The sequence below is a fragment of the Microcebus murinus genome, chromosome 12, assembly GCF_040939455.1.
Source record: "Microcebus murinus isolate Inina chromosome 12, M.murinus_Inina_mat1.0, whole genome shotgun sequence".
Classification (NCBI taxonomy): Eukaryota; Metazoa; Chordata; class Mammalia; order Primates; family Cheirogaleidae; genus Microcebus; species Microcebus murinus.
This window is the reverse complement of record NC_134115.1, coordinates 63593541-63607806: the sequence shown is the minus strand read 5'-3', so window position 1 is coordinate 63607806 and position 14266 is coordinate 63593541. Positions and strand designations below refer to the sequence as shown.

Below are 14266 nucleotides of genomic sequence, written 5' to 3'. Positions count from 1 at the left end.
TTTGACTACATTCATTATTCTAGTAAAAGGTATATATGCAAGTCAGTCTTGGCCAATATTTTCAGACAGCCTGATGGAGGAGGTTAAGGCCTTGGAGTCTGTAGATATTTATTATTTCTAAACAATAGTTTCCAGGAGATTGAAACCATGTGTATATCAGTTACAAGTTAGACTCTACCTTAACGATAGTGCATACAGTGTAGTCTGTGTGAATTAGCATACCATGAGTGTTGTCTGGCCTGCCAGAGTTTCTTGGCGGTGAAACTGTAAAATGTTAAATATAGTAATATCTGTTAGTGACTCCAGTAGTTATAGTTTCCTTATTCACGTCTGAATGACTAGCTTAATCAAAGGGCAGGGGAAGGCTAATTGTAAAATGAAGTCTTAAATTTAATTACCTGAGATGGAGGTAGTGCCAGATAGCAGAGTTTTCAACTTTGAATAATATAAAAATTTTTTAAGTGGCATTGTTGGTATCAAGATTTTCTTTGGCATTGTTGGTATCAAGATTTTCTTTAAATAGTTATTTCTGACCACTAGTAAAAATTGTATGTAATGTCCAGAAAACTTTAGAAGATTTTGTCATGAAGGAGAGTCAGTGGATTGGATTAGTAGTATTTCTTTAGTTTGTAATGTTTTCAGTCATTTAACTTGGGGATTAAATTCTCAAAGGAAAATAGGACCTAAAGGTCTAGCAGGTGGCATGTTATGTAAATACTAGTTGTAAGCAGAAGTGATGTAAGGTTAACTCTTCAGTTAGGGTTTTGGTTTTATTTGGTAGAAAGTGGCTGTTATGAAGAGGTAATTAATCTCATTTTTTTTCCTGCTTAGGTTGGGTTGACTGTAGTTCCTGACAGCACGGCTGGCTGTGTTTTTGGTGTTATCCTTAAGCTCCTGGATCATACTTGCATAGTTAGTGAGACTCTACTGCAATTTCTGGCTTCATGTTGCTACACTCTTCTTTATTTTCTGCTCACTCTAGAGAAAGGGGAAGCAGAACATCTAAGAAAGAGGTAATGGTTTTTATTCTTTTACCTTAATTTTTTCCATATTAAATTAATAAATAAGAGAGAAATAAAGAGAATTAGGTTGATTCAACTTTAATTGAGTCTTACTCTGTTGCCTGGGCTAGAGTGCCATGGCATCAGCCTAGCTCACAGCAATCTCAAACTCCTGGGCTCAAGCGATCCTTCTGCCTCAGCCTCCCGAGTAGCTGGGACTACAGGCATGTGCCACCATGCTCGGCTAATTTTTTCTCTATTTTCAGTTGTCTAGTTAATTTCTATTTTTAGTAGAGATCAGGTCTTGCTCTTGCTCAGGCTAGTCTTGAACTCCTGAGCTCAAATGGTCCAGCCACCTCGGCCTGCCAGCATGCTAGGATTACCAGTGTGAGCCACCAGGCCTGGCCAATTTTTTAAAAGTATTCTTATGCTTATATTTGTATTGATATACCTATTAAAAAACTTTCTACAGTGAAATGTTAAAAACCTAATAGGTGAGCAAATATGAAAAAAATAAATCATTCTATCACCTGTTATTAACATTTTGATATGTGCCTTTCTGTTCATTTTTTAACTTCTAAATGACATGAAAATATACATGCTGAATCTATAAAACATTTATGTAGTTTAAAAAGGTAATTATAGACTGAACATTCATTTAACCAATCCCAGGTTCACAAATAGAATATCATTAGCACATCTACTCTTCATGTACCCTCAACAGTTATATTTCTCTTCTATACTCCCCTGCTCCAGATCATTTTTGTGTTGATTAACTTCATTGCCTTTTTAAGAAAATGGTTTTGTGTGCATTTGTGAACAATATCATTTTTGTTTTATTACATACTTGGGAATTTTATGTATTAAATAATAGGAATCATACTGCATATATTTTTTGTGATTTGATTCTCTCAACATGTTGAGATTCATTCATGTTGATTCTTTAGCTGTGTTTCATTCATTTTTATTTCTCTATATTGGCATCAATAAATTTTTCAGTAAGGGGTCAGATAGTAAATATTTTAAGTTTTGTGGGCCATTATAAGTCTCTGTCACAATTAAACACTGCCATGGTAGTGTGAAAGCAGCAATAGATAATATGTAAATAAATGGGTGTGGCTGTTCCAATAAAGCTTTATTTATAAATACAGGTATGGCTGGAGTTGGCCTGTGGCCATAGTTTGCTGACCTGTGCTCTATAGTATTCTGTTATAGGAATGTACCATAACTAACTTACTTACTTACTTACTTACTTACTTACTTACTTACTTACTTACTTACTTATTTATTTATTTATTTATTTATTTATTTATTTATTTATTTATTTATTTATTTATTTATTTAAGACAGAGACTTACTCTGTTGCCCAGGCTAGAGTGCTGTGGCGTCAGCCTATCTCACAGCAACCTCAAAGTCCTGGGCTCAAGCAATCCTTCTTCCTCAGCCTCTCAAGTAGCTGGGACTACAGGCATGTGCCACCATGCTTGGCTAATTTTTTCTATATATTTTTAGGTAGCAAAATAATTTTTTACTATTTTTAGTAGAGACGGGGGTCTTGCTCTTGCTCAGGATGGTTTCGAACTCCTGACCTCGAGCAATCCCGCCTGCCTCAGCCTCCCAGAGTGCTAGGATTACAGGCATGAGCCACCGTATCCGGCCCATAACTTACATTTTATTGTGAATGGACATGCAAATTTTTCCCAGTAAGAAAGTGTATGTCTATATAGAAAACATGTATTTCGTGCATTTACTTTAATTTTTTTTTTTTTGAGACAGAGTCTCACTTTGTTGCCCAGGCTAGAGTGAGTGCCGTGGCATCAGCCTAGCTCACAGCAACCTCAATCTCCTGAGCTCAAGCAATCCTACTGCGTCAGCCTCCCAAGTAGCTGGGACTACAGGCATGCACCACCATGCCCGGCTAATTTTCTCTATATATATTAGTTGGCCAATTAATTTGTTTCTATTTATAGTAGAGACGGGGTCTTGCTCTTGCTCAGGCTGGTTTCAAACTCCTGACCTCAAGCAACCCGCCTGCCTTGGCCTCCCAGAGTGCTAGGATTAATTACAGGCTTGAGCCACCGCGCCTGGCCAATGTAGCACTCCTTTATTAAATACTTTCATGCCAAGTTTCAAAGATCTGTTTTAGTTTTTTATGGAGGAACATCCTGCTTTTGACTTTATGTGGCTGAACTAAAAAAAATTCAGTGCATATTAATACTTGTATGCCTGTTTAAAATGCACAGTTTGAGGATGGGTGCTGTGGTTTACACCTGTAATCCCAGCCCCTTGGGAAACCAAGGCAGGAGGATGGCTTGAGGCCAGGAGTTTGAGATCGGCCCAGGCAACATGGTGAGACTGCGTTTCTACAAAAAATAAAAAAAAATTACCTGGGAGACTGAGGCAGGAGGATCCCTTGATCCCAGGAATTTGAAACTATGGTGAGCTATGATCATGCCACTGCACATGCCCTGGCACAGAGCATGACCCAGTCTCTAAAAAGAAAAATCATAATTTTAGTAGTGTTTTATATAGGATATTGGAATCCTTGACATTACCAGGTCTTTGAACATCTCTTAGGATGACATTACTCACAATTGACAGCCAGAGTCTTAGGTAGTTAAAATTCCCTTTTGGGCTTCTTTCCCACTGGAGAAGGTGTTTGTAAGATTGCAAAATGATGAGAGTGCCAGTCAGATTACTGTGAGCTTTTGATTTCAGAAATACTGGCCAAACAGTTGGGCTTGACCAGTTTGAGTTCATTTGCAATTTCCTGGCTTCCCCTTCTATGCAAGGTGCCAGTTCCTTGGCTCCATACCTGGACTCTGAAGCTTTAGTTTACAACACTGTTAACTGTTGAAAATCTCAAAATTTCACATCAGTTCTATCCCCCTGTTGGTTATCTTTATATGAATTTTGTCATTGTTTCTGGCACCTAGAAGTTTCACCCTTCTGGCTTTTGAGCCTGGCTGTGTAGTTTTTAAAAGGGTATGTGATTGAATTCCACTCAGATTAACAAAGGTAGAACATGAAAATACTGGACTATTACACAGGAGTAACTTGTAAAATCCAAAGGGCAAGGAATAGAAATCCAGCAGGAACCAAAGCAGCTTTCTCTGTTCTGTTCTTTTTTTCTACATGGTGCAGGGTTTATCTCTGTGGCATTGCCTTATTATTAGCTGTGTCTGCAGTTTGGCTTTCTCTCTTCTTACACATGGCTATCCTAGCCTGGCTCTGCATCAGGACACAGACTGAATAAAGCCTCTTTAAGAGGATCTGGCTGGCCTAGAATGGATTCATTATTCACGTTAGATGCAGTTACTATATGTGAAGTCATGGAGGTTGGTCATATGGTTGGTAAAAGGGCTGCTCCCTTGAGACCTGGTGGTAGTTAAGTTCTCTTAGAAAGATTATGTGTTCCTGTTACATAAACTGCAACAGACTGACTGATCAGAGCTTTTAGCAGTTAGTAGACTCTCCCTCCAAATGAATATTTTTAGAATGTGGGTAGGCTAGTTTTAAAGTTCACCTGTCTTTACTATAAAATTTTTGTTTCTGCTCTGTAAAGATCCTAAGAGAATGGGGTTAATTGAAATTTGGACTTACCATGTCTGTTCTTCCATGACCTAGTAGTGGTGCAGTAAGTCCCTTATTGGCTACTTTCCGAAATCTATTCTGGCTCCTGATGGGGACATCTTTCTCTTTGAAAATAATGTCCAGTGGTGATGAGTAACAGGGGTATGCATGTGTAGATCATTCTGTTCTCTGGCTGGTTCTTTGTTATATGTGATCACCAGAGCTTCAAGAATGTCTTATTAGGCCTGGGAACGTGCTGATTGCTAAGTTTCGTAAACCCATAAATAGGGAGAGCAGCTAATTCTTCATTGCTTTTGCTTAGTTTTGACAAATACAGTTCTTCTTAGTTGTGGGTTTGTGGTGTTTTGTCAAAAAACACATTTTTTTTGTTTGTTCTTTGAGACAGAGTCTTGCTTTGTTGCCCAGCCTAGAGAGAGTGCCATGGCGTCAGCCTAGCTCACAGAAACCTCAAACTCCTGGGCTCAAGTGATCCTACTGCCTCAGCTTCCCGAGTAGCTGGGACTACAGGCATGCGCCACCATGCCCGGCTAATTTTTTCCATATATATTAGTTGGCCAGTTAATTTCTTTCTATTTATAGTAGAGATGGGGTCTCGCTCTTGCTCAGGCTGGTTTTGAACTCCTAACCTCGAGCAATCCGCCTGTTTTGGCCTCCCAGAGTGCTAGGATTACAGACGTGAGCCACCACGCCCAGCCAAAAAAACACATTTCTTAAAAGGACATTTCAGTTTGGGGGAATGTGGAAAGGCAGACTTTTCCTGTGTGTGTTGGCTTGCTGACTCTTATCTGTCTCCATTCTTATAGGGATAAGCTCTGGGGCGTTTGTGTCTCCATCCTGACCCTCCTGCCTCGAGTCCTCAGGTTGATGCTACAGAGCCTGCGGGTAAACAGAGTTGGGCCTGAGGAGCTGCCTGTGGTGGGCCAGCTTCTCCGCCTGCTGCTCCAGCACGCACCCCTCAGGACTCACATGCTGACCAATGCGATCTTGGTGCAGCAGATCATTAAGAATATCACGGTAAGAAGCATGATGATAGTGGCTTTGTACTATTAGTGTAAGAATGGATTCATGAGAGGGGGAATGAGGGTGGTGCTTTTGGGAGGGTAGGGTTCCTGATCATTACTGACTCCTTTGCTTGGGGCTTCTGCCTAGGACCTGACTGTGACTTAACAAGGGGGATATCTCTGATTTCAGAATCAATAATAAAAGCCTTAAAATACTAAACTGAATGAAAGTGACACCAGGCTGCTTAGTTTGAAAAAGTGTGGGCATCAGAGTCAACCCTACCTACACTCTGATACAGACTCTATTGATTGTCTGTGATAGCTTGGTGAGGTGTTTTTTTTTTCCCTTTCTTACCTATCCAAGCTTGTTTTCCATTCTGTAAAAATGGGAATAATGCTTTTATTGAGTTTTGGTGACCATTAAATGAGATTGTCCAAGTAAAGATTTTAGTGTGGCTGACATTTGTTAAATGCTCAATAACTGTTAGCTATCATTAAGGAAATTACTTAGTAGGAATAAACTTCAGGCCAATTTTTAGTCACTTAGTTCACTGGAAAGTAAGAGAAAGTTCGAAGAAGGAAGTTGCAGACTTCAGCTTTGTCTGAAGGTTGGCTTTCTGCCTTTGGCTATGTCTCTTTTGAGGGTAGCTCTGATGTCTAGGATTCCTTTGGTGTTTTTGGTTTGGGAGGATTGTATAGGTGTTTGATTTTAGGGGTTATTCATTGAGGTATGTAGTAATAGTTTAGAATATTAGAGCTTCTACATGAATATTATAGAGGTGCTCATTCTGAATGTTCTTAGTAGCCTTCGTGGAAGTCATGGAAGTGGCAGTGGAATAATTCAGAATTAGAAGGGAAGAAAAATCAAGAACTTGGATTATTCCCAGTTTGGAGAATAAGCCCACCTCCATAAAGACGAGATTGACAGAAATTGTCAGTTGCTCATTAGAACCATTCTCAGTTGATGTTAGTATAAAGATCATGAAATCTAGAATGCCAAGGGTAGGGGATCAAGGGTGTAGGGAAGGTTGGTGGTGACATTTCATTCGTCTCATGGGCAGAAGAGAATAAACTCAGTAAGAATCTGGTAATACTTGAGGATATTGCTAGGAATTTTCACCACCTGTGGGAATGCCCAGTTAATAGTTCCCCTTTTCCAAGCAGACTTTCTATGGTGATTTACAGATGGGGATACTGTTCCCAATGCTCTGAGAAATGTTTGAGTATGAAAAATACTGTCAGGTAGCATAGTGATTTTGGTACAGTTCTCAAATTATTCTTGTTTTTCTTTCCAGACGTTGAAGAGTGGGGGTGTTCAGGAGCAGTGGCTCACAGACTTACATTACTGCTTCAATGTGCATGTCACTGGGCATCTCCAGGGGCCAAGTGCACTGAACACAGTGTATTGAAGAGGCCATGGTACCTCGTGTTTGAAATTGTTTATTCACTTCTGTCTTATTTTGAAGAAAGACTGATGTAATAAATGTTTGTCATTAAAGCTGAACTTTTAAAGAAGTTTGTGAATTTTCCTTTGAACTGAAGTAGGAAAATAACACTTAGGCATTTCCACTCACGTGCAGGCTGGCTTCCTGGACTCAACACATGATATGTGTGACAGGTGGTAGAGCATTTGTATTTCATAGGCGCTAGGTCTTACAAAATACAGAATCATACTGTGGTACCTTCTGTTAGTTATCGAGAAATCAGCTGAGTCTTTGTAACCCCATCTAGACAGACCTCATTCTTTGTGTTTTAATGATGATGAAAATAATATTAAAATTTAATTAGCAAACTAAAAATCAAGGAACCTTAAGTGAACACCTCACTGCCTCCTGTCTCTTACTGTCAGCACAGGAGTGGCACTGGTCTTAAGAAAATGGAAGCAACCCTAAAAATATTGGTGAGCCGCATCACTGTGCCTCCTGTTTATACTCCCACAGCAGCCTTTTCCTTAAAAATGTGAAAGAGCCCAGAATCACAGGATTTTATTTAAACTAGATGTTCTTAGAGAATTAGAATGTGTGTAGTTAGCACACAATAGGAACAGTATTTTGTAAAGGTTGCTCATTTGTGCAAGTTGGTCAGAAAATATAAGTGGATCATTGGGGCCTGAGTTGGCACATAGCCACATGAACACTACGTGACTGATTCCTTGATACTGTGATACCGCTGTTGGTGCTCAGCAGTGAGAAAGCCATTCATAGAGAACATGGCAGCAACTTGTGCCTTCAGAGACTGATACGGGAATGATAACATGTAAAGGACCAAAAGAATATACCCATGGTCTTACAGACAATTTCTTTTTTTTTTCTTTGAGACAGAGTCTCACTCTGTTGCCCAGGCTAGAGTGCCGTGGCGTCAGCGTCGCTCACAGCAACCTCAAACTCCTGGGCTCAAGTGATCCTTCTGCCTCAGCCTCCCAAATAACTGGGACCACAGGCATGTGCCACCATGCCCGGCTAATTTTTTTCTATATATATTTAGTTGGCCAATTAATTTCTTTTTATTTTTACTAGAAATGGGGTCTCACTCTTGCTCAGGCTGGTCTCGAACTCCTGAGCTCAAATGATCTGCCCACCTTGACCTGCCAGAGAGTGCTGGGATTACAGGCGTGAGCCACTGTGCCTGGCCCGGGCAACTTCTAAATACAAACACTGGGTCGTGATTCTGATCTAAAATTTAATACTGATGATGTTGAAGGCACAGTGGAGATGTGTCTGATGAAGCCTATCCAGGAAAGTAGGGAGATGAAGGCTGCTGTGGGACAGGCTCCCCAGCTCATTTAGGTTTATCACTTGTGACAAGAGACCAGGCCTGCACCAGCTAGCTGGCAGAAACCCCAACCCAGCAGCCCTTTTAGTGCTTATGTTCTGATGGTTTCCAAAACAGTACTATGTAAGAGCAGAAAGAAAATATTCTAGCATTTTTTTTGAGTTACCACATTTTTAGGCTAATAGGGCTTCAGGCATAGATATTAAAGTTTTCACAAGATGTGAAAGACAATCAGCAGAGAATCAACTGTGCACTATCTATTCCAGCTCCCTCGAATACAGTCTTCCTCCACAGGCAGTCGGAGTTTTGTTTTGTTTTTTGATTGAGTAGCTGATTGCAGGTTGTAAGAAAAGTTCTTTGATCTTCCACTGTTTTCAAGGAGATGTATACACTGCAAGTTGCTCACTGTTAAAAACAAATACCAGATATTCATGTTATTAATTTTAATGCTGAAGGGAAGAGTTCATTGGTGGTGAGGAAAAAGGATTTAGGTTTGAGCTATCCCTGGAATGATAGGCTAGTTTACTGTAGAGGCACGATGACTTATTAATCTTGCATTTTCTATAATTTCAAAGATACGGGAAATCTTTCCAAGGCAGAAATTTGACTGGGAGAGGGCAGGGGCTTGAGCTGGAACTGCAACCGAGGTCTTCAGTCTGCCTGGAATAACTAATACATCTTTCTGTGTTTTCTCTCACATAATTTTGCAGTAGTCCATTCCAGAAAATAAGTTTGTTTGAAAACTATTCAGATCCTCAAGGATGATAGGCTGATAGGATATCAAACTTAAAAAGGATTTTTGAGGCCTTTTTATGACCCGAATTAACAAATTTATAGGCTGCCATAGTCAGAAAACATGAGTGATATACTTTCAACAACTGACGGATACTGAGGCTCCAAATGGTTGGGAGACCTTACTGAAGACACTGCTATAGTTTGCTGCTTTTTGTGGAGCGTATAAACAAATATTAAAGGTTGAATAGTTTCAAAAAGTAACAGACATCTTAATTTTTCTTTCCTGGTTTTATAACTGTTGAACAAAATTATTTTAAAGTGAACTGTATTTGAAACTTGGGGATGTTTTTGGCTTCACTGTATCTTGAATTGGGTTGTGTACTCCTCTGCAGGTGGGCCGGAATATACTAGACTCATACAGAGATTGCTAATAATCACTTGAGTTGTGGTTATTCCATTTACTGGAATGAAATTTTAAAGGGAATTCTTTTTTTTTTTTTCTGAGACAGAGTCTCACTTTGTTGCCCAGGCTAGAGTGAGTGCCGTGGCGTCATCCTCGCTCACAGCAACCTCAAACTCCTGGGCTCAAGCGATCCTCCTGCCTCAGCCTCCCAAGTAGCTGGGACTACAGGCGTGCGCCACCATGCCCGGCTAATTTTTTCTATATATATTAGTTGGCCAATTAATTTCTTTCTATTTTATAGTAGAGACGGGGTCTCACTCTTGCTCAGGCTGGTTTTGAACTCCTGACCTTGAGCAATCCACCCGCCTCGGCCTCCCAGAGTGCTAGGATTACAGGCGGGAGCCACCGCGCCTGCCCCAGGAATTCTTTTATTTAAAGAAATGGGCCAGGAATGTATGTATCAATAAGTTTCTGCTGATACTCTTGGTGGGTGGTTTGCAGGGCAGGTGAAGAAGACTGAAGTGAGCAGGGATTCAACTGTCTCCCAAATGCATGTAGAGAAACTGCAAGGAGGCTGTCATTTTACTATATCCATCTCACTTTGTTTCTTCCTTTTTATTAATATTTTATTCATTTATTTAAGACTGAGTCTTGCTCTGTTACCTGGGCTAGAGTACAGTGGCATCATTATAGCTCACGGCAACCTCAAACTCCTGGACTCAAGTGATCCTTCTGTCTCAGCCTCCTGACTGGGACTATAGGCATGTACCACCACATCTGGCTAATTTTTCTATGTTTTGTAGCAACAGGGTCTTGCTCTTGTTCAGGCTGGTGTCACACTCCTGGCTTCAAGTGGTCCTCCCACTTCTGCCTCCCAAAGTCCTAGGATTACAGGTGTAAGCCACTGCACCTGGCCTGTTGCTTCCTTTTAAATAGTAAAGGTACTATTAAAACCTGGGGGGGGGGGTGGTCCTCCGCAGGTTGGAGGGTGAGGGCAACAACAATTCATTTATCAAATATATGAGCATCTATAACATGTCAAGCAATTTTCTAAAACTGAATAAAAAACAGTGACCAAGATCAGAAAGTCCTTATAACCCAATGGAATTCTCAAGGCAAAAAATGAAAAAGTTATTCATCCAAGCTAAAGACCAAAGTTAATGTTCTCTTGTTGGTTCAATTTGAGTCCACATCTGTGTGTGTCCCAGTCATACCCTTCTCATGGAAATTTTTACAGTTATAGACATGGTGTCTGTAACACCATGAGGCTTCCACTAAACTGTCCCTAGCCGACCTGTCTGACCAGCTTTATTAACTGGTTAGTGCATAATGTGGGTGGGGTTGGACCTAACAAAACCTTGTGTTCCTCTAAGTTTGGAGTTAGGAAAAGATTCTCTTTATTTTGTCCTTATCCAATTTCAAACCTGTCAGAAATATGTGTAGGACAAACAAGTTGCTTGGTTCACAGGAAGTGCTAAAAAAACATTAAATATTTCTTTGAATTTGTTTATCACTTTTGCAAGTCCCTAAACTAAAAACCTTTTTATGTTGCTAAATACCTTCATTTTTAAAGATCCATGGTAGTCCTTGATTTGTTTTTCTCTTAAGACAAAGTGAAAAATGATCTGGTTACTTAATTTATACTACTATTTGATTATCAAAATGCCACTTCTCTAGTAGTTATATGTGGTGGTTGGTTCTGTTTTTGAAACTGTTCAATTCACTCAAGTGTAATGAAAGTTCCCCCACCCCCGCCCCATAGAACTGTGGGCCTTAATTCCTTTGAAAGTTTCTAACCACCCCACCCTCTACTCCCTGATCAGCCTGCCTGTATTACCTGAGTTGCCCAACTCTTATTAAAGATTTGGCAGTAATTACTCTGTCCCCCACCTCCAGGCTTTTCTCCCCATCAAAAACTAAATGAATGTTAAAGTTCATGCTGACAGTCATTGTTCACCTTCCCAGCTGCACTCTGTTCTGCAGGATGACTGTGTGGATCAGGAAGGGTGGGGGCAGCGTGTTGCCATAGCCACCCATGAGAAACACCGGACCTGGCATTAGCTGCTGACAGCACTGAACTTATCACCCATATTAAATGCTGGCATGAATGAAGAGGCCTAAGTAAAACACTCCTGTCTTGTGGTTGAAAAGAAAGTTCTCTGAGCTTCTCCTATATGAGTGAAAGTACACAGCTGATCCTGAGCTGGACGTGATATCAGTGTCCTGTTCATGGTGCTCTTCCCATCTCGGGGAAGGAGATGGAGGATCTTAATGTGACACCAAAATGGAAAAAGGTTTCCCAAAGTATTCCGGTGAAGAATGACAGCATTTTCACTTTTCCTTTATGTGAACAAGTATGTAAAAGTGATCGTATCAGCTCTCATTTATAGCTTATACCAGAGGTGATGTTAATAATAGTAATAGCTTTTGGTTGTGAAAATAATTTGCCTCTGATGGAGACAGCTGTTGACTGCAGTAATGATCCCAGGAAAGGAGGATTCAAAACACATGCAGACCTGAAATAACATGACCATTGGAAAACTCTGGCCATTCCTCTTCAAGATGAAACAAAAAAGGAAAACACTTCCCCATGTTCTCCCACTTCTCTAGTAGTTCTATCAGTTCTGTTTTTGAAACTATTCTTCAATTCACTCAAGCATAATGAAAGTAGTTTTTTGTTTTTTTTTCCCCTGCACTGCTTTGCCAGTACAGTGGCTGTCTTACCTGAATTGAGACGCAGCGCAGAGGGGGCTTTTGCAGATCTTGGGGGATGATGTACTTTCCCTTCTTGAGAACAACCTGAAATTAACCAACAACTGTCATTTATCTTTGACTAGTGACAGCTGTGGCCTGACCAAGTTTTAAATTCCTTATTAAGGTAAAAGTTTGAGCATGCAGGTGTCTGCCAAGATAAATTAGCCATGGTGTGGAACCACGCAGGCCCAGAGCAGAGTTCTAAGATTTTGCTGCCTGGACAGCTAGCTACCCTACTCTGCTGGGTAGCTAGCCAGGTTTGTTCTTTACCGAATTTATTTGGATAGGCTCTTTCCAGAGCTAAAAATGTTTCAATTCACACCAGTTAATCTGCTGAACAAGTATTTACTGTAGTGCTTGGGTCTGAGGCATTCCTACAGAAGGACAACCCTGTACTCTGTTAGCACAGGAAGGGTCAAAATGAGGCAGGCAGAGTCTAGCCAAGTCTAGACTCCCCAGTGGGTGAAGCAGAGGTGTGGAGAGGTCTAATGGCGAGGCTTTCAGTCATGGAGCCGAGTGGAGAATCTCTTGGCTGGAAGACTCTCAGGGCTGAGATGCCAGAATGCCTCACAAAAGCAGGATTCTGACCCAGGATTGGTGGAAGGGAGGCACTAAATGGTACTGAGAATTCTTTTGATGCTTGAAATCAGAATAAGAATGGTTGTATTTTAATGGGGGTTTGTGCAGTATAATTAAGCCCCATCTCGGACTCTGCTTTGGCACTCTCCGAGGTGCCTGTTGTAAATTGCAAAGTGCCCAGAGGATAATTACCGTAGATTTGCTTGAGCACGGAGTGCTTGGTGGATTTTGTGCCTGAAGTGCCCTTGGATGGACTCTTGGGGGCCCTGCTCACTGCAATGGTTTTTGGGAGCTTTAGTTCCAGCTCCTTCCTCCAAACCTGGAGGAGCAAAGCTGTACATTCTCGGTTCCATCTGTCCACGTTGCCAGCTCCAAGCTGCTTCATTTGCAGAAGGTAGGACAGGTGCTTCCTGAGCTGGTAGCTGGTGGGGTCAGAGGAGAGCAAAGGCTTTAAGATCACAATACTGAGAAAACTAAATTTCCTTGAGGTTCCTGCAAACTATAGGAATAGTATTTGCTGAACTAGGAGGTTCATTAAAGTTCCCACTCCTAGTATCAGTGGCAGCATGTTGAATGTTGAATTCTTTTTCCATCATCAAATACTTCCTGAACTAGGGCTCAGATGAGTCCTTGCCCTCACAGAGCTCACAGACTAGCGGGACAGGTGGATGTGCAACAAGTAAGTGCAGTAGGAGAAGTACTGTCCAAGAGCAGGGAGCTCTAAAGGGTGTGGGGACAGATGCAGGACTGACAATTTGCGGTGGTTCGGTATGGCTTTACAGGCTGACACCGCTAGATTTGAAAGGATGCATAGGAGCTCACCAGAAGTGCATTCTACACAGCAGAACTGGCATGAGCAGAGATGTGGGCATTTGTGCAAGAAGGTCAGTAATGCAGTGTGGTGGAAGCATTGTGTATTTGGTGAGGGAAGGAGACTGTTGAGGGCCTGCTGTATACCAGGTACTTGCCCTGTAAAGCAGACATTATGAGGCATATGAAGCCTGAGTAACTTGTGGAAGGTCACACAGCTTGCGCCAGCAGAAACCATCATTCAAATCCAGTGCCGTCTGGCCCAATAGCCAAACATTGCTGAGGACTTTGGTCTACATTCTGCACATGATGTGACCCACCAAGTATTTTAAGAAGATGGGCAAAGAAAGGTAAGAGTTGTGCTTGCCTAAGGCCATTCTGCTAGAGGGTGGGGCTTGGAGTGAGAGAGGACAGGGGGATGATGGCTGTGTTTACATCTAGGGTTTACTTGGTGCTTACTGTTGAACACAACTGTTTTGAAGCCTCCAAGGGAAAGCTACATCAGTGTTCAGTATCTGTAGCTGTATTTATTCCTGGTGAGCCTATGGGTAGCTGTAGAGAGCAACCAGCCCCATGCCTGATTTTGCAATACACTAAGTGAGAATTGTTGTCCTAAG

At 41.3% G+C, this 14266-nt stretch overlaps 2 protein-coding genes across 9 annotated transcripts in view; one reads left to right on the top strand and one right to left on the bottom strand.

Annotated features, from left to right (window-relative positions):
• TEX10 (testis expressed 10) overlaps window positions 1–7139 on the top strand; it is a 47068-nt gene extending 39929 nt beyond the window's left edge. For all 4 annotated transcript variants that reach the window (XM_012768971.2, XM_076008875.1, XM_012768972.3 and 1 more), the window contains exons 13-15: window positions 832–1013; window positions 5399–5609; window positions 6892–7139. In XM_012768971.2, the coding sequence (XP_012624425.1) occupies window positions 832–1013; window positions 5399–5609; window positions 6892–7005 (507 nt within the window). In that variant the 3' untranslated portion in view covers window positions 7006–7139. The remainder of the gene's footprint in view (window positions 1–831; window positions 1014–5398; window positions 5610–6891) is intronic.
• INVS (inversin) overlaps window positions 7021–14266 on the bottom strand; it is a 152452-nt gene continuing 145206 nt past the window's right edge. For all 5 annotated transcript variants that reach the window (XM_076008871.1, XM_012768988.2, XM_012768995.2 and 2 more), the window contains 3 exons: window positions 13032–13261; window positions 12231–12305; window positions 7021–8773 (listed from right to left, as the gene is read on the bottom strand). In XM_076008871.1, the coding sequence (XP_075864986.1) occupies window positions 8622–8773; window positions 12231–12305; window positions 13032–13261 (457 nt within the window). In that variant the 3' untranslated portion in view covers window positions 7021–8621. The remainder of the gene's footprint in view (window positions 8774–12230; window positions 12306–13031; window positions 13262–14266) is intronic.